The sequence below is a fragment of the Emiliania huxleyi genome (assembly GCF_000372725.1).
Source record: "Emiliania huxleyi CCMP1516 unplaced genomic scaffold EMIHUscaffold_273, whole genome shotgun sequence".
Taxonomy (NCBI): domain Eukaryota; phylum Haptophyta; order Isochrysidales; family Noelaerhabdaceae; genus Emiliania; species Emiliania huxleyi.
This window is the reverse complement of record NW_005199983.1, coordinates 85,493-107,929: the sequence shown is the minus strand read 5'-3', so window position 1 is coordinate 107,929 and position 22,437 is coordinate 85,493. Positions and strand designations below refer to the sequence as shown.

Here is a 22,437-nt window from a genome sequence, read left to right as displayed (position 1 = left end):
CTCTGCGGGGCTCGCACGTGGTAGCGGCGGTCTGCTCACGACAGTGAGTGGGCTCTTCACGCTATCCACTGCGCCGCGGCTACGCCGCGCCCTATCCAAGCCCAGGGCTTGGTCTGCTGATACCCGCTTCTCGCTCAGCGCATCTCGGGAAAGCCGCCGACGCCGCCGCCCTCGCCGCCGCCGTACCCGCCCGGCAAGGCGCCAGCTCCGCCGCCCTCGCCGCCGCCATACCCGCCCGGCAAAGCGCCCTCGCCGCCGCCCTCGCCGCCACCCTATCCGCCCGGCAAGGCTCCGGCGCCGCCTGCAAACGGCATCCCGGACCGCATCGAGAGCGGCACCGCCGACTCGGACAGCGACGGCACCCCGAACGAGGCCGACACGGACTCGGACAATGACAACGTCCCCGACGCGGTGGAGGGCACAAGCGACACAGACAGCGACGGCATCCCGGACTACCTCGACCCCGACTCGGACGGCGACGGGTCGCCCGACGCGGAGGAGGGCAGCGGCGACTCGGACAGCGACGGCATCCCGGACCGCATCGAGAGCGGCACCGCCGACTCGGACAGCGACGGCACCCCGAACGAGGCCGACACGGACTCAGACAATGACAACGTCCCCGACGCGGTGGAGGGCACAAGCGACACAGACAGCGACGGCATCCCCGACTACCTCGACCCCGACTCGGACGGCGACGGGTCGCCCGACGCGGAGGAGGGCAGCGGCGACTCGGACAGCGACGGCATCCCGGACCGCATCGAGAGCGGCACCGCCGACTCGGACAGCGACGGCACCCCGAACGAGGCCGACACGGACTCGGACAATGACAACGTCCCCGACGCGGTGGAGGGCACAAGCGACACAGACAGCGACGGCATCCCGGACTACCTCGACCCCGACTCGGACGGCGACGGGTCGCCCGACGCGGAGGAGGGCAGCGGCGACTCGGACAGCGACGGCATCCCGGACCGGCTCGAGAGCGGCACCGCCGACTCGGACAGCGACGGCACCCCGAACGAGGCCGACACGGACTCGGACAATGACAACGTCCCCGACGCGGTGGAGGGCACAAGCGACACAGACAGCGACGGCATCCCGGACTACCTCGACCCAAAGAAAACAAAAAACCAAGGGAGGGATGGGAGGACGGCACGCCGCCACCACACAGGGATTTTCCCATCCTTTTAGTGTCTAGTTTGCGGTTTCTGGTTTCTTTCGTGTGCCCAGTGTCATGAGAGGGAGCTTCGTTGTAAAAAATTCTTTCTTTTTTCGGGTCGCACACACACCACAGACACTCTGACTGTTCTTCACCTTCCTACATACATACATATAGACACTCAACACTGAACAACACACTGCCCACGAAACCATGCACGAAACGAATAAAGTGAGATTCCGGAGACCGAGACTGCGTCCACGGTCCAGATTCTCGAGAGTCCAGATTTCGAACAACGAGATCGAAAAAGAAAATAATTTACGCCGACTCACGTCGCACCAGAAAAGAAATTAGTCCCCTCTGTGTGTCCCCGCTTCGGGCTGCGTATCCGGATAGTTACGGCGGGGGGAGGCGCGTCTGCAGCCATGCGACGACGTCGGCGATCTCCTCCATGCTGGCCGAGTGGCCGAGGCTCTCGTACTCCTTCAGCGCGTACTCCTTCACCCCGGCGGCGCGGAGGTGCTCGGCTGAGCGGCGCGCCCACTCGATGCGCACCGTCGGGTCGTCGGAGCCGTGGAAGTGGGCGACCGGCGTGGCGGCGGCGGCGGGCGAGAGCTCAAACTTCTCCTGCGCGGCCAGGTAACCTGACATGCAGAGCACGCCGCCAAGGGCGTGCGGGTACTGCAGCCCCGTGAAGAGCGAGACCGCGCCGCCCTGCGAGAAGCCGCCCACGACTATCCTGTCATGGGCTAGGCCCGCGGCGACCTCCGCTTCGATGAGCGCCGTCACCGTGGCGCGCGACTCCTCGATCCCGGCGCACGGCTGCACTGTGCGGTCGTCGAGGGAGGTGATGTCGTACCAGGACGGCATGGCCATGCCGCCGTTGAGCGTGACCGGGACGACAGGAGCGTTGGGCAGGACAAACTTGACGTGAGGCAGCTGGGAGTGGATGTGCATCGCCGCGTCTGCCCATCCCATGTTGGTGTCGCCCAGTCCGTGGATGGGACCGATGACGGTCGCCGTGTGGGGCGTGCCCTCTGCGGGCGCGATGGTGACGGTCTGTGAGGCGTCGCGCGAGACTCTGGGAGCGCCAGCGCCGGCCATACCGGTCGCAGAGACGCGCGTGCGCACGCTTCCACCGGCGGCGGCGACGGCGGCGGCGGTGGCGATCGCGAAGGGGCGGCGGAGCAGCATGATTGTGCCAGTGCGCGAAGTTCTCAGCGCCGCTGCGAGTACCTGGCACGATCCCTGCTATGACGAGGGTCGGTCGGTGGACCCCGAGGTCGGTGAGCGCGCCAGGATTCGTTCCTGCCCGCGAGTTCTTTACCAGGTTGCAACACTTGTTCCGCACTGTGCTGTGAACAGAGCACCAACCAACAGCTCTCAGGACCCCCCGGTGCTGGGGTGCTGCCAGCAACCAACCAACTCACCGGCGAGCGGAGCGAGAGAGCCAAAGAGCTGGGGCCAAATTGGCGCTGTGAGTGAGCGTCGTTTGAACCGATGTTTCGGCGGGCACTTTTCTCACCTAAGTCCTTGTGGCGGGCCGCCAGGCCCGGAAGCAGATGCCGACGAGGATCAGACACGGCGCGCTCTCTGGGCTCGGAGGTCGGCAAAAAGGTTGCGCAACCGACACCAGGATCGTCGATCGAGGTATTAGGTGCTTCAGCAGATAGCAGTCGGCACCTACATAGTGCGGGACCTGGGGTAGCAACCAACAACCTGGATGGGGACGGGGTGCTGCTCAACCGGCAGCAACCAGCAGCGTTCACAGCCGAGTGCGGAACAAGGGTTGCAACTTGGTAAAGAACTCGCTCGCTGTGAACAGGTCGGATGTCGTTACGGCACGCTGCTGCGCCCCACGCCGCGGTGCGCGGCGGCGATGCTGGCGGCCTCGCTGCTGGCGATGCCAGCCGCGCCACTGGCACGTCGGTCGCCACTGTCACCACGTCTCTCGCCGCGGTGGAGCTCTGCGACGAACGAGGACGTGGCAATGCGCTGCTCTGCTCAAAGCGATGCTGGCTCTGCTGCCGACCCTGAGTGGGAGGCAGTGCTGGCGCAGCTGCTAGCAGAGGAAGCAGAGGAAGAGGAGCTCTGCTGCCGCTTCGAGCGCCGTGGCGACGAACTCCGACGACGGGTGGGACAACTACAGTGAGGAGGAGGAGGAGGATGCTGTGCAGGGTGTGGCTGGGAAGGTGGACGAGTCGCTCGAGCTTCGGGACGGGCGGGCTTGCGCCACTGGTGGAGGATTCAGTATGCCGCAGGCGGCTCCCACCTCGATGGGTTATCACTCCTGCGACTGCATCGAAGAGGGCTTCAACATTCAACAAACAGGAATCGAGGGTGACCGCATGTCTGCATCAGACGTGTCATCCGTCCTGATCGTGACCAACCAAAGCCACCCCTCTTCTAAGATCCGCGCTTGCCCGGATCCTGAACCCTCTGCCGCTCCCAGCCGTGCTCGCCGAGCCTCCGCCACCTCCACCTCCGCCGCCCCATCCCCCTGCGCGCGGGCCTTCTAGGCCCGCGGGTAGTCTCCCCCCATCCCCCCCCCAAAACTGTTCCTGTTACGAAAAAGGGAGCTACCTGCTCCGGCGACACTAGGGACTCGGGCCTGATCCCGCACAAAACATCTCCACACTCTCTCCTCTCCTAATGACACGACTCTCCGACCTTGGGCTAGATTCCCATTTGATTCACCACAAGCGCCAAACTGCTTCGCCGCGCGCTGCTCTTACAGCGTCAAGTTCGGCCCTTAGCTGAGTAGAACTCGAAGTGGGCGTCGAGGGGGCTATAGTAGAGTGTGAGCCCGCGCGCTGCAAAGCTCGAGTGTGGGCGATGGCGCGAGCTGGGCCATGTACTAATTGCGTGTGACTGTTTCTGCCGTCTTTGAATAAGCGGTGCCCGTGCGCGATTGCAATCAAGGCGCCGACGCTCAATTCTTTGTTCCGTTCGCTGCCTCGGCCAACACCCCCGTCAGTCGTGTATGAGGCCTACCGGCAGCTCGTCGCGCTCTACTTTCCGACGGACAGGCGCTCTATGGACCTGCTCCTTACCGATCTGGATGCCCAGCTGTGCGCGCGCCTGCCCACCTACCAGCACGCGCTGGCCAGCGGGAAGCCGTTCGATTCGATCCTCGCTGGCGGAGCTGCGCAAGCTTCACGACACGCTGGGCCCGTCATCGAGGAGGAAATCCTAGGCGCCGATCGTAACTTCGACGGGCGACTCCGATGACTCTGCGCTGGGCAAGCTGGATCGCGCGCCGGCCGGCCTTCCGGACAGCTCGCTCCGAGAAGCTATCCATGGCGCCCCCTTTCAGAACGCGGTCCGCAAGATTAACAGCATCGACCTCTCTACCCCAAATGGCCCGCTGGAGGTCATCAAGGAGGTGTTCATGCGTGTTCACGCCGGGATCGTGTCCCTCACAACCTGCCCAACCATTCCTCCAGCACAGTACTTCAGCTTGCTGCTTGGTATAGTACGTTCGACTTTCGTTAGCTTATAGTATGTAGTATCATCGCCTCCTTCTCGAGGGGGTATCAAGGTATGCTCTAGGCCTCTGTGGGGACCCATCTCGGCTGGGTATCAAGGTCTCATCGGCGGCCGCGCAGCGAAGCGACAATTCACACCTCGGACGTTTAACCTCTTCTCTTCCGGTTCCGTTCGCGCGCCACGCCCAACCAACCAAAACCATATACCGAAATGGTCTCGTCGCAGGTTGCACCTGCAGCTGGAGCAACGCTATCCGGAATCCGCCGAATCATTTCACATTTGCTCTTCTGAAGAAGGCAGTAGCGAGCTGGGACAGTCCCATCGTGGATTACATAGCCGTCAAAGCAGGCGGCATCGATTTCGCACGAACGCAACGTTGCCAGGTGACATAACTCTCCCAGCGATTATGCTCGAGGCGCCCTTCACACCGGACACGACCCCCCTCTTCACACCTCTTCGCGCGCTGCGCGCGCGTCTCTCCAACCAAGACAGACAACGCGCTCGAATGAGCGTCGCGCAGGAGGGAGGCGGGTACGGCGGAAGCGCAAAGAGTTTGAAGATACCGGGGCGCACCATGCGGGAGGGCTGGGTCCTCGGTCGAGGTGTGATTATCGCTTCGCTGCGCGGCCGCCGATGATACCTTGATACCCAGCCGAGATGGGTCCCCACAGAGGCCTAGAGCATACCGTGATACCCCCTCGAGAAGGGTCATGATACTATACCAAGCTGAAGTACCGAATCCAGGCGAAGGACGCGGAAGAAAATTCAGACCTTGCCGTACCCTCCGCCCCCCAGGATTCGACCTTTTTACGGGGTAAGGTATGGTGGGGTCCCGGCCAAAAGGGTGGGGGGGGTATGGTCCTGGCCGCCGGAGGCGGCCTGCTCGACGGGTGGGGGGGTATGGTCAATCGCTGGACAGTCGCTGGAGCCGCCGTACCGCCCACACGTTACAACAGTACACGCCGCGCTCCGACCGCGCCCGCGCCTGCGCCCGCGCCTGCGCCGGCACGCAAGGCCCTGGCGGCCTTTGCGGACACGCTCTGAGGGGTGAGCACGATTGCCGGCGGGTCACCTCGCGCAGACTGCATCGCGCGAACCCGTGCCGCACGACCGGACGGCCTAACACGACGGTTACTGTACGCTCGTGTGGTGGGGTGGGGGGTGGGGGGTGGGGGGGTATGGTCCTGCTGGCCAGAGGCGACGTCCTGTGCGGGTGGGGGGGTATGGTCGCGGCGCCAGGGCCGGGAGACCACCATACCCTACCCCCCAGAAACCTCGAATCCAGGGAGCTTTGACTATGTGGCGGGCCGCGCCGCAGAGCGTCTCTTGTGAGCCGCCCCCTCGTTGTGGCCAGCTGATCGGCAAAAGGAGGTGCGATTTCCACACGGCCAACAAGTGGCTCACGGTCGCCAGCACTTACTGCGGCTGACACTCCACAATGCTCGTCCTCGTCTCCAGCGCACCGGCTGGCCTCGTCGTTCCTGGCAGCGCGCAGCACCGTCCGCACCGCGGCCGGAGTCCATCACCGCGGCTCACCGCCGACAAACCGCCCGCACTTGGGTTCACCTTCACGCCAGGCGGGCTGCTCTTCCCGTACTACGTCGGTATCGCCTACTCCCTTAAGGAGGAAGGCCTGGTCTCGCCCACCACTCCAGTCGGTGGCTCGTCAGCGGGTTCGATCGTTGCCGCTGCGCTCGCGTGTGGCGTCGAGGAGGAGACGGTGCTGAGCGGCCTCGCTGCGCTCGTGGAGGACGTCCGGAGCGGAACGCGGCTCAACCCGGCCCTGCGGAAGCAGCTCGACGTCCTGATGCCGGAGGATGCGGCGCGGCTGGCGATGGAGCACAACCTCGCCGTCGGCTACCTGCGCGTGACTCCGTGGCCAAAGGCGTGCATCGTCACCGAGTGGGAGTCCAAGGCCGACCTCATCGACACGGTGCGCCGAGCTCGTCTCCTCTTCGAGGCCCACGGACGCGCCCATCCCGACACACACGCAGCCGTGCAGGTGTGCGCGTCGTGCAACTGGCCCTTCTTCTTCTCGCGGTGGCCCCTCGTGTGGTGCCGCGGCCAGCTCGCCCTCGACGGCTTCTTCTCCGTCCCGCGCTCGCGCTTCGGCTGCCCCCCGCTCACCGGCGCCGGCGGTCTGCCGCCCGAGCGCACGGTCGCCGTCTGCTGCCTGCCGCGCGTCAGCCTGGCTGCCTTTGCTGCGCGAGACACTATCCAGCCCGAGCGGCGCGCAGAGTACAGGCTCGATGCCGCCCTGCGCCGCAGCTGTGAAGAGCGTCTCCTCACGCGGTGCGCTGTGGACAGGCTCGAGGTGCCCGAAGCACAGTGGTTCTCTTGGGCCCTCGAGCCGGCGACGGATGCAGAGCTGGCGGGCATGGTGCGCAAAGGGCGCGAGCACGCCAGGGCGTGGCTCGAGGCCGACTCGAGGCCGCAGGCGGCGCGGCGGGATCGGAATTGAGGGCTGGCGAGAGCGAGCCCGCGGCGGGGGCGCGGGGTGAGAGAGAGAGAGAGACCGACGGCAGACCGAGACGCAGACGGTGGACCGTCTGGAGACTGGACACAGCTGTGGCGATTGTAGGTTTCGTACCCATCTCCTAGTTAACACATAAAAGAGAGACCTTTCCGCGGCGGCGTCTCCCGTCTCGCCAACACTGAACACACACACCTCACACCACGCCATACACACGCTCGCCGCGGCTGGCTGGCAGTACAACGTAGACGGGCGGCCGTAGCGTTTGTCACACAGAGCAGATCCTATGCATCGGCGAGCACCTTCACATCTCCCCTTCGCCCTCCGCCGCGCCGCGGCAGCCGTACGCGTCGATCGCCTCGACCTCCAGGTGGACGGTGCCCTCGACGCCCTCCGCCCAGATCGACATCGTCTTCATGTCGCGCAGCGTCTTTGCATCCGGGCAGTAGTCGTGCTTCTCGGCGCAAGTGTGTATCGCCTTGCCCGTCGCGTCGTCCCAAAAGTCGGTGAAGTCTGTGAAGGGGATCTTGACCTCTCCGAACGCGTGCGTGGGCGGGTGGAGATCCGCTTTGTAGCCTTGCGCGAAGAACTTGCCGCCGATCGGCTTGGCCGTGCCGAACGAGATGCGGTAGCCCTTGTAGCCGCCCGAAAAGTCGCGAGCCTTGATCGTTAGGCCCTCGCACGCCGACACGTCCACAAAGGACTCGCTGCGGAAGAGGCCCTTGCCGGTCACGGCCGTGATGAAGCCGGGAGCCTGCAGCGACGGCACGATCGCGCAAGTCCCTGTGAAGTTGAGCCGCGCGGGCGCACCCTCCACGGCGACGCGGGAGGACGAGCGGCCGCCCATGACGGGATCGTTCATAGCGCTCCACTCGTGGAGGAGCGGCTTTGGCGAAGAGTCGGAGAAGCGGACGAGCGGCACGGCGGCAGCCGCCGAGGCGGCAGCCGCCGAGGCGGAGGCCGCCGAGGCGGAGCCGGCAGCAGAGGCAGCGGCCGCCGAGGCTGAGGCCAGAAGGGTTGCGACTAACATCCCCGATCGCCTGCGCAGGATTCGAACTTTTTGCGGGGTAAGGTATGGTAGCGTCGGGGCCAAAAGGGTGGGGGGGTATGGTCCTGGCCGCCGGAGGCGGCCTGCTCGACGGGTGGGGGGGTATGGACAATCGCTGGAGCGGCCATACCGCCCACGTTACAACAGGGTTCGAACCCATACACAGCCGCCGTACACAGCCGCGGACACGATGCCGACTCACAGCGGCCGCTTCGATACTGTCGCGGGCCTTCTCGCCGCGACGCCGCCTCGACTTCGGCTCCTGGACAGCTCGCTGCCCGACGACGCCGAGCGCGCCGCTGTGCGCAGCTGCTGCGCTGGTACGCTTGCGTCGTGCATCGCACGGCTCGACGCTGCGATTGCACCGCATGCCGTCCGCATGATGGACGGGAGGCTTCCGACAAGCGACGCTTTCCGTGGCGACGACCACGATCTCAGCAAGCTGAAGGCGCTCAAAACTGTCGCCACGATGGTCCTGCAGGACGGACCGATGCTCTATCGCGAGGCCTGCGCGAGTCTCGTCCACGCGCGCTCCACCTTCTTCTAACGAGTGGGGCATGTACTACAAGAGCCCCCCCAACTCGGGCCAGCCGCGCAACCCCTTCGAGATGGCGCGCGCGCGCGCGCCCACGGTGGCCGCGCCGCCGCCGCCGGCGGCGGAGGCGACGGCGGCGGAGGCGGTGGAGGTGGAGGCGGAGGCGGCGGAGACGCCGGAGGTGACCATGGCGGAGGCGGAGGTGGCGCCAGCGGAGGCGGCGGAGGCGGAGGCCGTTCCAGCGGAGGTGACCATGGCGGAGGCGGCGCCGGCGGAGACCGCGCCCGTGCCCGCGCCCGAGGTGACCATGGCGGAGGCGGCGCCGGCGGAGACCGCGCCCGCGCCCGCGCCCGCGCTCGCACCGGCCGCGCCCGCGCCTGCGCCCGCGCCTGCGCCGGCACGCAAGGCCCTGGCGGCCTTTGCGGACACGCTCTGAGGGGTGAGCACGATTGCCGGCGGGTCACCTCGCGCAGACTGCATCGCGCGAACACGTGCCGCACGACCGGACGGCCTAACACGACGGTTACTGTACGCGCTCGTGTGGTGGGGTGGGGGGTGGGGGGGTATGGTCCTGCTGGCCAGAGGCGCCGTCCTGTGCGGGTGGGGGGGTATGGTCGCGGCGCCAGGGCCCCGACCATACCATACCTCACCCCGCAAAAAGTTCGAAGATTTTCTTTTTTCCCGTGTTCCAGTGTCAGGCCGTCACCGCCCGTCTTGCGTCCACCCATACCGCGTTGGTGTCCCAGTCGTTGGTCGGACTGTGTTTCGCCTTCCTATCTAGTCAGTACATACATATAGTCAGTTAGACAAAAGACTTCTTCTTCGTTCGCTCACCGCGAGGCTTTTTCCGCGCCATAGCAACTGTCTATGTACGCGCTCCGCCCCCGGCCGCTGCCGCCGCGAATGCGCCCGGCGGCCGCGCGCTTGGTGCGGAGGCCCACCGGACGCTCGCGCGGCGCCAGGGCGTATCGGTCTCGGCACGTCTCGCGCGCTGTGAGATGCCCTTCGACATGTGGGCGCTCGCTACAGTCGCCAGAAGGCTTGGCGTCCACTGCTGAGAGAGAGATTTTTAGCAATACCAAACAACTCTAACACTCACTGCTGTGGTCGCTGGGGTCCGGCGGTCCGCTCGTCAGGCTCTACGATGCGACGGTCGGTTCTTCGCTCGCGTCGCCTGCGACGACCCTGCATGGCTCGTGGCTCGACGGGAGCTTGCTCAGCACGCTCCCAGGATTGTGTGGAGCCTCGCCTGGCCCTCTGGGGTGGGCTGCAGGGCCGGGGCGGGCCGCCACGGGTGCGATGGCGCGCTGAGTACTACCTCTGCGATGACTGCCGGCTCTCTTATCGCTGCCGCGCCGCGCCGCCGCCCCATGATTATATGATTATTAATTAATAATACATTAATTAATAAGTAATTACCCCACCGCCGCCGCGCCGCCCCGCCCTGCGTCGCCCGCTGCCTCGCCGCGCCGCCGCCTCGCGCCGCCCGCCGCCGCGCCGCGGCCGCCGCCCAATGATTAATAAATAATAATTAATACTGAACGATAGCGGTCACGCCGTAGCTCGCGCATAGAAGCAGGAAGCCAGGCGGCCGCATCGCGTTCGCTGTATACGTTTTACCCAAAACCGGAACCAAAACACGAATCTCCAATCCAAGGAGGGATGAAATCCCTTATGGATATAATCGCCAAATTATCTCAAGAGCATAGTGTGAATGCCCGGGAACAGCCCCTCCTGGCCCGAGTGCGGGGCGCGAGGGACAAACAAACTCAGAGGGCATGAAAGTCGTCAAGCTGCTTGATCAGGCCAGTAAAGATGGCCCGCGAGGCAGCCTTCGTGAGCAGGTCGGCGAGCATCACGACGCCGGGGAGGTGTTCGACAGAGATAACGCCACGGCTGACGAGATCGCGAAGGAATTCGGCGGCGCGCAAGATGTGCTTGGTCTTCTTGAAGGCAACGGGATCGAAGGCCATGCCGACGGCGGATTTGCTGTCGCAGTTGATGACGCTGGCGCCGTCGACGGAAAATCCAAGGTCGATCAGTACGGCAAGGACACGATGGTGAGGCCCTCAGCGCAGCGTGCGCGGCAGCATCCCCGCCGGCGGCCCCACGCCGCATCAGCGGCGCTCTGAGTGAGGCAGGCTACGCTGCACAGCCTGCTGAGCACGCTCCCGACGAGCGTCGCGCCACGCGGGCCCGCCGCAGGCGACGCGGGCGGCGAGCCGATGCGCGTGTCGTAGGCGTAGGCAGCGCTGGCGAAGCGAGGCGGCCGGCGCTGGCCCCCGCAGGCGGTTGCAGCGAGAGGCGCGAGGTAAAAGACACTGTTGAAAGGTTGGAGAGCAGCCTGCCGTGGAGCAGCGCGCCGCGCAAGCCCGCCGCCGGCGCCCCGATCGGAGAGCTCGTAGTCATGGTAGCATTCAGCGCGCCATCTCGCCCGAGACGGCCCGCTCCGGCCCTGTCGGCCTTCCCAGACACCTTGTCGAGGCTGTACAGAGTGCCGAGAGCATGCTGAGCAGGCTCCCGTCGAGCGACGAGCCATGCTGGCTCGTCACGGGTCGCGAGCTCGAAGACCCCGCGCGGAGCGTCGCCGAGCCTGGCGGGCCCGCCCGCACGCCCGCGGCCGCAGGCAAGGAAGGCGAGCTTCCTGGCGTTTACGCCAAGCGCTCACATGCCGAAAGACACCTCGCAGCGCGCGAGACGTGACCAAAGCGGCACGCACGCCTCGGCGCCGCGAGAGCAGCCGGTCGACGTCGGCACCAAGCGCGCGGCCGCCGGGCGCCTCCGAACCGACAGGGGCGCCGCGGCAGTAGAGAGCACTCCACCCGCCATACCGATTTAGGCCGATAGTCGGGAAAAAAAGAACAGAAAGCCCTTCCGGAATCTGCATCGAACGCTCTCGAAGGGGTCCTCGAAAGTCGAACGGCGCCGCCCTTGATACCGTCCCGTTGCCAGCCGCCGCCCAGCCCGCCCCCATGGTGTCCGCTGAGGAGATTGCTGCCGTCGAAGTCGAGCGCTCCAAGAGGACCATCCGAGGTTCTTTGCCGCGGCACGCGAGCGCCGACATGCTCCCGGGCATGGGGCTGGCTGGCGGGCACATGCCGCGGCACGCGAGCACGCCCGCCTCGCTCTGCTCCAGTCCGATGGGCGCGCGAGGCGGGCCAAGGGAGGCCTCCAGTCAGGCTTCTGGTCTTCGCCGGTTCGAGACGATCCCGTCAGACGAAGCCGCCTGGCCAAAGAGCCTAGCGGACGCGGTGGCGACTTCGGAGGTGCTCTCCGCGCGCCGGCCTCCTCGGCCCCTTGCGACTTGGATCACGACGCTCGATGCCGTGCCGCCGGACCAGCGTTCTGCCGCCTCGCCTGCGCGTGCGCCGGCGCCGCCCCCTGCCCCAGCGCCTACAGTTTTGCGCACTGGCGCGGACACGGTGGGGAACGGTCAGGGTTTGCGCAGCATCCTCCCTGGCTGGGGAAAGTGAGCACCTGTCGCTGGCGAGGCGGAGATGGACACTCGCTTCTCTCCGAGACAAGCCGCGGCGGCTACTTTCCTTCCCGCCGACCAAACTGCCTGGTTCTTGCGTGAGCGCTTTGGGTGCGCGGGGGGCTTATGTACGTGCGCGCCACAGGACTTGTCCCGGGGTTATGCGTTTGCCGTTGCCGTGCCGTCCGGGGGCGGACCCGACGTGGCGGGCGGGGACGCCAGGCGAGAGTGTGGGGGGGTTCGTGTGCGCGGGCGAGCCGACTCAAAGGGGAGGGCCACAGGGAAAATAGGGGGGGGAGCGCCGCGGGCCGTGTGAGCGGCGAGCGCGCACACTTTGAGCGGTTCAAAGTCGCAGCTCCATTTTTCAGATGAATACATGTATTCAGTGTGGTTCTGGTTGGTGGTTCTGAGGAGGGCTGCCTGGTGGGCGGCGCCGCGCGGCGCCGAAACACTCTCGACCCGAACGACCCGCGACGGCCCCCGCGGCACCTCATGTGCAGCCCCCGGGGGCCACACACAGCACACTGGACACTCGCACTGCCCCGCGGTTGCGCCCGTGCGCGTGCGCCGCGGTTGCGCGTACCGCGCCGCCCGGGGACAGGCACACAGCACACAGCAGTAGTCGCAGTACGCAGCGCTCAGAGAAGCCTCGAGAGAGAAAGGAGGGGCAGAGAACGCGCGGCCGGTGTCCGGATTGAGACCCCAGACGCCAGACCCCAGGCTGCGCGCGGCTAGCCATGCAGTCTGCACTCGATGCGGTGACGGGTGTGGCCGGCGCGGTGGGGCCGGGTCCCTCTCGGCCTGGTGGAACACGTCGACTGGCGAGAGTGCGCCGCGTTCTCACTCCCCAAACCATCTCACTAGACATCACTCCCCATCCTCCTCGCTGCCTTCCTCAACCTCGGAGCCGTCCTCGCCCTCGTCTTCGGACGAGAGAGCGCCGCACGCATCCTCCTCTGCGTACACCAGCGCGAGCGCAACCTCCGGCCAGCCCCGCCCCGCCCCGCCAGCCTTCTGCGCCGTGCCGCCCGAGCCGCTCACCACGCGCGCGAGGGTGCGGGCGAGGACTCGCCTCCCGCGCGCAGCTCGGCTTGCCGCGGCCCATCGGACGGCCGCCTATTCACAGCCGTGGGTGTGAAGAGACGCTGTTCACGGCTTGCCGCGGGCCCATCGGATGGCCGCCGGCACGCTGCAAGCCGCCTGGCTCCGCTGGCTCCGCAAGCTGCTCAGGCCCTCCGCGTCCAGCAGCACCTGCTCACGGCGTGTGGGTGTGAACAGCGTCTCTTCACACCTCAGGCCCTCCGCGTCCAGCAGCACCTGCTCACGGCGTGTGGGTGTGAACAGCGTCTCTTCACACCTCAGGCCCTCCGCGTCCAGCAGCACCTGCTCACGGCGTGTGGGTGTGAACAGCGTCTCTTCACACCTCAGGCCCTCCGCGTCCGGCAGCACCTGCTCACGGCGTGTGGGTGTGAACAGCGTCTCTTCACACCTCAGGCCCTCCGCGTCCAGCAGCACCTGCTCACGGCGTGTGGGTGTGAACAGCGTCTCTTCACACCTCAGGCCCTCCGCGTCCAGCAGCACCTGCTCACGGCGTGTGGGTGTGAACAGCGTCTCTTCACACCTCAGGCCCTCCGCGTCCTGCAGCACCTGCTCACGGCGTGTGGGTGTGAACAGCGTCTCTTCACACCTCAGGCCCTCCGCGTCCAGCAGCACCTGCTCACGGCGTGTGGGTGTGAACAGCGTCTCTTCACACCTCAGGCCCTCCGCGTCCAGCAGCACCTGCTCACGGCGTGTGGGTGTGAACAGCGTCTCTTCACACCTCAGGCCCTCCGCGTCCAGCAGCACCTGCTCACGGCGTGTGGGTGTGAACAGCGTCTCTTCACACCTCAGGCCCTCCGCGTCCAGCAGCACCTGCTCACGGCGTGTGGGTGTGAACAGCGTCTCTTCACACCTCAGGCCCTCCGCGTCCGGCAGCACCTGCTCACGGCGTGTGGGTGTGAACAGCGTCTCTTCACACCTCAGGCCCTCCGCGTCCGGCAGCACCAGCCGCCCCCACGCGCGCGCGTGCAGCCTCGAGGCTCTGGCGCGCGCCTCCTTTTGGCCGGGCGCAGAGGGCTTGCTCCTCCAGCCAGCGTCGCACGGCGCGAGGAGGGCGAGCCTGGCCAAAGGTCAGGGCCAGGGCGAGGGTCAGGGTCAGGGGCTGGGGCTGGGTCAGAGCCAGCCTCGCAAGGGGGTTGAGCGAGGGCGAGCCTCTCCGCGGGCGGCGGGACGCAGTCCTTGGCGGCGAGGAGGCCGTACGTCGTCAGCACGACGGCGTGGCGCAGCGCCTCGGCCGCACTCAGCTTGCGGCGAGACACGTGGCACGCGTGGGCGACGAGCCGCCGTCGGAGCGCGGCAGAGACGGCCTCGACTCGCGAGGCGGCGCAGACGATGAGAGTGGCTGAGGTGGCGCCGCGGCGCTGCGGCGCGCTCCTCGAGGCGGCGGCCTTGGCGGCGACAAGGTCGAGGAGGACGGCCTGGGGAAGAACAATAACGATGACCGTGGTACTAATACTCATAGTCAGGTCGAGGAGGACCAGCAGAGGAGGACGGCCTCGGCGTCGAAGCGTGCCGTCGAAAAGAGGAGACCTGAGGGCGGAGGAGGAGGAGGAGGGCGGGGCTGACGGCGGCGTGCACAAGGGGTGGGCCTCGCGTCTCCTCCTCACCTCCGCGGGGAAGAGCGAGCGGCGATGCCCCGTCGAGGGCCCGCGGCTGCCCCTCCCCCTCCTCTTCCCCCTCCTCTTCCCCCTCCTCTCCCCACTCCTGCCTGGCTCGTCCCGCCCCTGGACTGACTCGCCCGGCCGCCTCCTCCTCGCGCCACTCGAGCCACGCAGAGGCGCGATCAAAAGCGCCGCCGCTGCGCTGCTGGTCGAGCCGGCACGCCGCCGAACGGGCTGCTGACTCGCCGGAGGAGGAGGCGGAGGAGGAGGTCTCGATCTGAAGCCGGCCGAGCATTCCCGAGAGCTGGCCGAGTGAGCCGGAGGCGCCGCAAACGTCCTCCTCGAGATCGGTGCCGCAGCCATCGCTGAGCCAGTGCTCCTCGATGTCCGTGTCGCAGCGCGGGTCGAGCAGTGTCGCTGGCGTGTTGCACAGGGTCCGGCCAGTGGGCAGCGGCGACTGAGGAGGCGGCGACTGAGGAGGCGATGCGAGGAGCCGAAGCGGCTGCCGCTCGGACTGTGCTTGGTGGAGCGCCGAGGCTGCGTGGCGTAGCCAGCCTGGAGTGGCGTCGCACGCTGCGGTGAGCTGAGCCGTAGGGGTGAAGCAGCCGGATGACGCGGCCGCGAACTCATCGGGTGTCTCCAGGGCTCGGAGCCAGTCGGGCTGGCTCGCCGAGTTGCGGAGGGCTTCGTCGCGCCGGAGGGCCTCGTCGCGCCGGCGCCGCTCCAGGGTAAGCGGTCCAGCACCGGGCGAGGTCGGCTGCATCGTTTGTCTCAAAGGGGAGGGGCCCAAATAAATAAATAAAAACGGACACCTCTCTACTGTGAGAGGCGCCCGCTCGAACGCGAGCAAGCAAAAAAAGAAAAAAGCGCGAAGGGCGCGGTACCAACCGAGTTATGGCCCTGCGACCGCGACCCGCCAGGGCTAGGGCTCTCTCGAGCCCGCAACCCGATACCAAGAACGTCAATCGTCGTCTGCCAATCCGCAATCGTCTGGCCAACTGGCAACTGGGTGCGCTTCTTAGCTCCCCCCGGTCCTGGGCGTGAGGTTCGGATGACCGCACTAAATGTGCTCCAAGCATGATTCGGGTTCGGCGGGGCCGCGATTGTAAGCTGCTTCCGTTGCAGACGCACGGCGGCCCTCCTCCTCACCTCACACCCGACACCCGACTAAATAACTCGTCATACGTCATGTGCTCTCGCCGCCCGCGCGCTTCTCGCCGCCTGAGCGCTTCCGATGCTGGAAGACCGAGGCGCGCGAGGCAGCCGAACGCCTCCGCACGGGCACCACGGCCTCCCCCAGCTTGTGCTGCAGTGCAGCGCTGGCCAAGAAAGCCTCCCCAGATGGCGTCAGGACGGTCCTCCCTCCTTGCGGCCTCTGCGACTCCTCGCTGGGTGCCGCCGCGAACGTCGCGCCGCTTGCGGCGCCCGTTCCGGCGCCGTCGGCGCCGGGCACTCGCAGAAAAAGAGCCGCGTCAGCTGCGAGCGGCTTTGAGGCTTTCGAGACGGGAGCGCCGATTTGGTCGTCACATAGCCGGCAGATATCGCAGCCTTGGCGGCCTGCGACGGAGCAGCACGGAAGGAGAAGGGAGTAAGAGAGCAGGACGGTCTGGTGAAGGGAGTAAGAGGGCGAGTCAGGCAGCGCTTTCCAGACGCACCGCTCGGTTTCCGCAGAGCCCACGCGCGACCAGCAGCGCATCGGCGCGCACGAGATTGCTGCATAGCGAGGGCGCAATGAGGCAGAGAGACAGCAGCGTTCGCATTTTCAGCCTTCAGCCGGCTGAGGATGCGGGCTCCAGAAAAAAGAAAACGCAGTCCAACCCGCTGGGTAAGGGCCGCAAAGAGCATAGCTATTCGCCCCCCGGGGGGGGGCTGTGGCGGGAGTTGTGGCGGGAAACAAGCATCTGACGAACGCAATTTGCGCGGAACGCCCGCCGCGGGGCTGCAACAGGGCCCCAGAAATGGAGCTCGTGTACCCCGAACACCCCACAGAGAAGCCCCGGTCGACGTCCGCGCGCACGCAGTCGCCGCTGCCGGCGTGTGCGGCAAAAGCCTTTGCAGATTGGCAGTCGAGGCGAGCGCATGCCGAGCAGCAGAAGCAGCCACGATGAGCACCTCCGGGTACCGCCCTCGCCACTGTCCCCTCGCAACGATCCGCGCGATCTGCTGTACTCTGGCTCGGGCAGTCTCCATCTCCCGCCAGATCGCCTGCCACCACCAGATGTTCTTCTCCCTCTGCTTCGCCCGCCACTTGCTCGCCGCTGCGCGCCGCGCCGCCGCTGCACCCGCCGTGTTTTCTCTTCACTGTCGCTGCCTGCCGCTGCCGCTTCAGCCGCTTCTGCGTAAGCCGCTGGCCGTATTTCCGGCGCAGATGGCGGAGGGCGGCTTCGCCTACTTCAGGTCCTCGGACGTGACGCTGCAGGTGAAGCTGCTCGTCCAGCAGCTTCACGGCTCGGTCCCTGCAATGTGTGCCTCGCATCCGCCGCTCAGCTATGCTGCGTGGCTGGCGGGCGCGTGCGGAGTCGCGCCGCACGACCTGCACATCTCAGCTCAGCTCCTAGTCCACGGGATGCCTCTCGGCCAGCCGGAGCGTACCTACTCGGCCGCTGGCTCCAAGCTCCGCTGGAACGAGTGGCTCTCCTTCACCGCCAAATATTGCGACCTCTCCGCCGACGCGGCGCTGCGGATCTCGGTCTACGGCACCGCGGGCCCGCGCGAGCCGGTGCTCATCGGCACTGCGACGGCCAAGCTCTTCGACGCCGCCTCTCGCCTTCGCGAGGGCGAGTTGCAGCTCGCCCTCCGACTCGTGCCCCGGTTCGCAAGCGGAGACGGCAGCAGCGATCCGGCCGGGGAGGAGGCGGGCGAGGAGGGCCGCGTCCGGAGCAAGGACGAGGTCGAGTCGGAGGAGCTCGAGGCGATGGCGGCGCGGCACGAGGCCAGCCCTCCCTCCCCGCCCCCTCTCCCGGCCGCGGGCCTCTCCCTGCCGCGCCTTCTATCGCCGCCAGCAGCCGGCTCCTCTGCTCTGAGCTGAGCAGATCGTGTATTGTATTGAGTGACTTTCGCCGGCTCCTCTGCCCCGCCTCTCGCAGGCCGCCCTCTCGCGAGGCTCCGAGCTGGCGTGGCTTGACAAGCCAACCTACCAGCTGATCGAGGCGCGCCAGCTGGCGCTGCACGGGCGCCTCTCGCGCCACCTCCTCTCGATCCGCCTCCCCGATTTCGAGTGAGCTACGCGCACGCACCTCCAGACACCTCCTCGCCTGCCCAACACCTCCTAGACACCTCCTAGACACCTGCCCGACGCCTCCCACCACCACACCCACCGGCCCAGAGGCGTGAGAGGCGCTGCTGCAGTGAGCGGCGCTGCTGCAGTGAGCGGCGGTTCCGTCCAGGCACTGCACTCCGTGACTCTTCAACACCGACTGCCGGTAACCACTGCCGCTGCTGTAGGCACCCTGTGCTGCTGCACGAGCGCTCTGCTGCGCTCCCTCCGCCCTTCCTGCAGCCGCCGCCGCCGCGGCCTCGCGCGCTCGCCCAGCCGCCGAGGCTTCCTCCTCGCGCCTCCACGCCCGAGCGGGCGGCGGCGGCGGCCGACAGCCCAGCGACGCCGTCGAGCTTGCCTGCCAGGCCCTCGGAGGTGTGGTGCAGTGGAGAGGGCAGTGCAGGACAGCAGTTGAGCCTGCTTGCCGTGCAGTACAGCAGTTGACTTGCACGGCCTTGGGAGGAGAAGCTCCCTGGAACTGCCAGAAGCTCCCTGCAACTGCCTTAGGCGAGTCACGACCCGCACCCGCCCCCCGACCCAGCCCCTACACCCGCAGGCGAGCCGCGCAGCCCGCCTCAGTCCCGGGCCGGCGGCGGGCGCGGCGGGCGGCCTCGGCGGCGGCGGATCGCCGGGGCAATCCGAGGCTGCTGCATCTGGAGGCGACAGAGGCGGTGCGGCGGGCGGTGCGGCGGCCGAGGCGGAGGGCGGCGGCGAGGTGGATGCTTCTCTCGAGGCCGCGGCGGCGCCAGCAGCGGCGGCGGCGCCAGCAGCAGCGCAGCCGACAGCGGCGGCGCCAGCGGCGGCGCAGCCGGTGGCGCTGGAGCCTCTCGACCGGACCGGTCTCGGTGCGACGAGATGAGCCGAGATGAGCAGAGATGAGCAGAGATGAGCAGAGATGAGCAGAGATGAGCAGAGGTTGCGCTTCTGGCTCAGTGGCTGCTCCCGGGGGGCGAGCGAGGTGTGGAGAGCGCCTTCTCTCACGGGGTGAGGCGCGAGGCTTGCTCCGCGGCACGCCCATGACACGTCCACGACACGTCCATGACATGTCCATGACACGTTCGAGCCATGGCCACACAGGCTTGCTCTGCGACGGCGAGGTCGGGCGCGACTCGCCCGCCCTCGCGCGGCACCACCGACTCGCGCGCTCGCTGCTCTCGGTGCCAGACAAGAGGGGGGGGGGGGGGGTCTAGAGGCTGAGGCCAGGCGCGTGCGGGACCTCACCGGCACGCCCCTCCCTCCCCCGCCAGGCCGGATTCGCGCGTGAGCTCAAGCCGGACTCGGAGGAGCGGCGCCGGCTCGCGACACTCGTCGCCCTTCCTCCGACCACCAGGCTGCGCGACGAGGTGGCGCCAGAGGCCTGGAGCCGCCCCTCGCCCCTCCCGTCTCCGACCCCTCCCTCCCTCCCTCCCCTCCTCCCCTCCTCCCTCCCCTCCCCCTCCCGCAGGAGCGCGAGCTCGTCTGGAAGTTCCGGTACGCGCTGACGGAGCAGCCCCGCGCCCTCACCAAGCTGCTCAAGTGCGTCGACTGGCACCGCTCCGCACCTTGAAGGCCAGGCCGCGCTGCCTCAACACACGTCCACCGACGCGTCCCATGTCCGCACAGGTCGGACCCGCGGGAGGCGGCCCACGCGCGACAGATCGCGAGCCAGTGGGCGCCCGCTGAAGTCGGCGATCTGCTCGAGCTGCTCGGCGCGAGATGCAGCCGAGATGTATGCGAGATACAGCCGAGGTCGTCGGTTGCTCGAGCCGCTCGGTGCTCCCTCGCGCTTGTGCGATGCAGCCCTGGAGTGAGGGACGAGTGTGCCCCGCCAGGCCCCTCCTTCGTCTCGGCGCCGGCGTGGGTCCGCCAGTGCGCGGTCGACGGGCTGCGGCTGCGCGCCAGCGACGAGCAGCTCGTCGCCTACTTGCTCCCCCTCGTGCAGGCGAGAGGTGGGGGAGAGGTGGGGAGAGGTGGGGGCAGAGGTGGGGGCAGAGGTGGGGCAGATGTGGGGCAGATGTGGGGGACAGGTGGGGGCAGAGGTGGGGGACAGGTGGGGGACAGGTGGGGGAGATATGGGGGAGATGTGGGGGAGAGAGCAGCTCGTCGCCTTGCTCCCCCTCGGTGCGCAGGCGGTGCAGTACGAGGCACGCCTGCCTCTCCCGCCCGACGAGGCGCCGCTCGGAGCCCTCCTCGTCTCCCGCGCGGTCGCATCCGTCCAGCGCGCCGCCGCCGCCGCCCCGGCCGCCGCGCCGCCGCCGCCTCCTCAGCCTCCGCCGACGGGTCGGGCTGGGAGCGGCGGCTTGGGCGAGGTTGGGACGGCGCTGCTCGGTGGCTTGTCGCATGCCGTGCGCGGATCGATCGGGGGCGCCGCGCCGCCAGCTGCGCCCGCGCCGCCTGCTGCTGCTGCAGGCATCGCCGAGTCGCGGAGAGAGCGCTGTTCGCCGCACGCACCGAGATTCGCCGGCAGCACTCTCGCAGGCGGCGGCTTCTCGGAGCTGGCCATCTCGCTGCACTGGTACATCTCCCTCGAGCGGCGCGACCCGAGGCACGGGCCGCACTACGCCGCGGTGTACGACGCGTTGCACGTCGGTCTCGCCGCCACGCCCGCGGGGGCCGCTCTGCGGTCGATGCTGCGCCGGCAAGAGGCGCTCGTCGGCGCCCTCTCCGCCGCCGCGCAGGCGCGCCCACGGGTCTCACGCGGGGGCGGGGGGGCGGGGGCAGCGAGCGGCGCCCCTCCCCGTCTCGCGACAGGCGCTCAAGGCGGCGGGCGAGTCGCGGCCGAAGCGGATCGCGCGGCTGCAAGCCATGTTCGAGAAGGACGCCGGCCCGCTCGCGCCGCTCCGCTCGCTCGACGCGCCGCTCATCCTGCCCCTCGACCCGACCGCGGCGGTGGTCGGCGCTCTGCCCGAGCGCTCCACCGTCTTCAAGTGCCCGCTCTCTCGCCCGCCCCCTCTCGCCGCCCCTCTCCGACTCGGCCGTGAGTTGGCCGCGGCTCGCCCACAGGTCGGCTCTCTCGCCCATCTCGGTCACCTTCCGCGCGCTCCTGCGCCCGCCCGCTGGCAGCGGCGGCGGCGCCTCCTCCTCAACCTCCTCCGACGGCGGCGGGGGCGGCTCGTACGCAATCATCTTCAAGAGCGGCGACGATTTGCGCCAGGACCAGATGGTGGCGGGCGGGAGCGCGGCTGGCCGAGCGCTCGGTTGGCGGGCTCTGAGGCTTCGTCGGCGAGGGTAGGTGCTGGCGATGCTGCGGCTGATGGACTCGCTGCTGCGCGCGCAGGGGCTCGACTTGCAGCTGACTGCGTACCGCGTGCTCGCGACGGCGCCCTCCAAAGGGATGGTGGAGCGATATGACCCGAGATTACCCGAGATTACCCGAGATTAGGCGCCCTCCGAGGGGATGGTGGAGCGAGTGGCGGCTTGCGCGCCGCTCGCGGACATCCTCAAGGAGCAGCGGGGCGACATCCGCCGCTTCCTCGCGCAGTTCCACCCGGACAGCTCCGCGCCGGCCAACCAGCGGCCTCGCCTCGCCCCCCTTCCTCCCCCTCCCGCCCTCACCCCGCGCCCCGCCTCTGCTGTAGTACGGCATCGCGCCTGCGGTGCTCGAGCGGTTCGTCAAGTCGTGCGCAGGCTACTGCGTCGCCATGTACTTGATGGGCGTGGGCGACCGGCGCCTCACCGCCCTCGGTCACACGGCGGCCTCTTCCCGCTCGCCTTGACTGCTCGTGTGCGGACGAGGTAGGCACCTCGACAACCTCATGCTCCGCACCGACGGCGCGCTCTTCCACATCGACTTTGGCTATATCCTCGGCCGCGACCCGAAGCCCTTCCCGCCGCCGATGAAGCTGTGCAAGGAGATGGTCGAGGCGATGGGCGGCGCCGACTCGCGGCTCTACGAGCGGTTCCGCGTGCTTTGCTGCGAGGCGTTCGACGTCGCCACCGCGGCACCGGGCATGTCGCGGACATGTCGCGGACATGTCGCGGACATGTCGCGTAGGCGTTCAACATCCTGCGCGCGTCGTCGAACCTCATCCTCAACCTGCTGCTGCTGATGGTCGACGCCGGCGTCGCCGACCTCAAGACGGAGCAGGACGTGCTCAAGGTGACGGAGAAGCTGCGGCTCGACCTCTCCGACGAGGAGGCGGCGCTCTACTTCCAGGAGCTCATCTCGGAGAGCGTCTCCTCGCTCTTCCCGCAGATCAACGAGACAATACACCGGTGGGCGCAGTACTGGCGCTCCTGACACGCGCTGACAGTGTGAGACACAACGACCGGACGACCATGCTCCATGTGCAAACTTTGAGACAAACCTCGCGGGTTTTAATATGCG

At 67.7% G+C, this 22,437-nt stretch overlaps 9 protein-coding genes across 9 annotated transcripts; 6 read left to right on the top strand and 3 right to left on the bottom strand.

Annotated features, from left to right (window-relative positions):
- Positions 1-1,552: 1,552 nt before the first annotated feature.
- Positions 1,553-2,260, bottom strand: EMIHUDRAFT_74149 (hypothetical protein; the record flags this gene model as incomplete). The annotated part of the gene is made up of 1 exon (XM_005776746.1): positions 1,553-2,260. The coding sequence occupies one exon, from the start codon at positions 2,258-2,260 to the stop codon at positions 1,553-1,555; it is 708 nt and encodes a 235-aa protein (XP_005776803.1).
- A 3,676-nt stretch (positions 2,261-5,936) lies between these two features.
- On the top strand, positions 5,937-7,255 carry EMIHUDRAFT_443890 (hypothetical protein). Its single transcript, XM_005776745.1, has 3 exons — positions 5,937-6,578; positions 6,648-6,889; positions 6,953-7,255. The coding sequence occupies exons 1-3, from the start codon at positions 6,084-6,086 to the stop codon at positions 7,104-7,106; spliced, it is 891 nt and encodes a 296-aa protein (XP_005776802.1). The 5' UTR covers positions 5,937-6,083; the 3' UTR covers positions 7,107-7,255.
- Positions 7,224-8,163, bottom strand: EMIHUDRAFT_443887 (hypothetical protein; the record flags this gene model as incomplete). Its single annotated transcript, XM_005776744.1, has 1 exon — positions 7,224-8,163. A coding segment is annotated over one exon (761 nt), but the record flags the coding sequence as incomplete, so codon positions are not given.
- A 193-nt stretch (positions 8,164-8,356) lies between these two features.
- On the top strand, positions 8,357-8,713 carry EMIHUDRAFT_238607 (hypothetical protein; the record flags this gene model as incomplete). The annotated part of the gene is made up of 1 exon (XM_005776743.1): positions 8,357-8,713. The coding sequence occupies one exon, from the start codon at positions 8,357-8,359 to the stop codon at positions 8,711-8,713; it is 357 nt and encodes a 118-aa protein (XP_005776800.1).
- A 61-nt stretch (positions 8,714-8,774) lies between these two features.
- EMIHUDRAFT_115957 (hypothetical protein) lies at positions 8,775-9,137 on the top strand (the record flags this gene model as incomplete). Its single annotated transcript, XM_005776742.1, has 1 exon — positions 8,775-9,137. The coding sequence occupies one exon, from the start codon at positions 8,775-8,777 to the stop codon at positions 9,135-9,137; it is 363 nt and encodes a 120-aa protein (XP_005776799.1).
- Positions 9,138-11,856: 2,719 nt separating this feature from the next.
- On the top strand, positions 11,857-12,170 carry EMIHUDRAFT_367726 (hypothetical protein; the record flags this gene model as incomplete). Its single annotated transcript, XM_005776741.1, has 1 exon — positions 11,857-12,170. A coding segment is annotated over one exon (314 nt), but the record flags the coding sequence as incomplete, so codon positions are not given.
- Positions 12,171-13,026: 856 nt separating this feature from the next.
- EMIHUDRAFT_42981 (hypothetical protein) lies at positions 13,027-14,223 on the top strand (the record flags this gene model as incomplete). The annotated part of the gene is made up of 2 exons (XM_005776740.1): positions 13,027-13,136; positions 13,407-14,223. Coding segments are annotated over 2 exons (927 nt in total), but the record flags the coding sequence as incomplete, so codon positions are not given.
- Positions 14,188-15,638, bottom strand: EMIHUDRAFT_457770 (hypothetical protein; the record flags this gene model as incomplete). The annotated part of the gene is made up of 3 exons (XM_005776739.1): positions 14,188-14,298; positions 14,447-14,692; positions 15,009-15,638. 3 exons carry the CDS (start codon positions 15,636-15,638, stop codon positions 14,188-14,190), a joined length of 987 nt encoding a protein of 328 aa, XP_005776796.1.
- A 1,605-nt stretch (positions 15,639-17,243) lies between these two features.
- On the top strand, positions 17,244-22,350 carry VPS34-2 (phosphatidylinositol 3-kinase Vps34; the record flags this gene model as incomplete). The annotated part of the gene is made up of 15 exons (XM_005776756.1): positions 17,244-17,765; positions 17,962-18,092; positions 18,320-18,506; positions 19,121-19,288; positions 19,379-19,474; positions 19,576-19,658; positions 19,734-20,052; positions 20,240-20,788; positions 20,862-21,037; positions 21,114-21,273; positions 21,343-21,429; positions 21,493-21,615; positions 21,689-21,777; positions 21,850-22,030; positions 22,105-22,350. The coding sequence occupies 15 exons, from the start codon at positions 17,244-17,246 to the stop codon at positions 22,348-22,350; spliced, it is 3,117 nt and encodes a 1,038-aa protein (XP_005776813.1).
- Positions 22,351-22,437: the final 87 nt, after the last annotated feature.

Bases quoted from the DNA above. Each gene is read 5' to 3' on its own strand.
- EMIHUDRAFT_443890 (XM_005776745.1), top strand. From the start codon at position 6,084: ATGCTCGTCCTCGTCTCCAGCGCACCGGCTGGCCTCGTCGTTCCTGGC. The intron at 6,579-6,647 runs GTGCGCCGAGCT...GCAGCCGTGCAG, and splicing joins AGGCCGACCTCATCGACACG to GTGTGCGCGTCGTGCAACTG. The intron at 6,890-6,952 runs GCTCGATGCCGC...CGCTGTGGACAG, and splicing joins GAGCGGCGCGCAGAGTACAG to GCTCGAGGTGCCCGAAGCAC.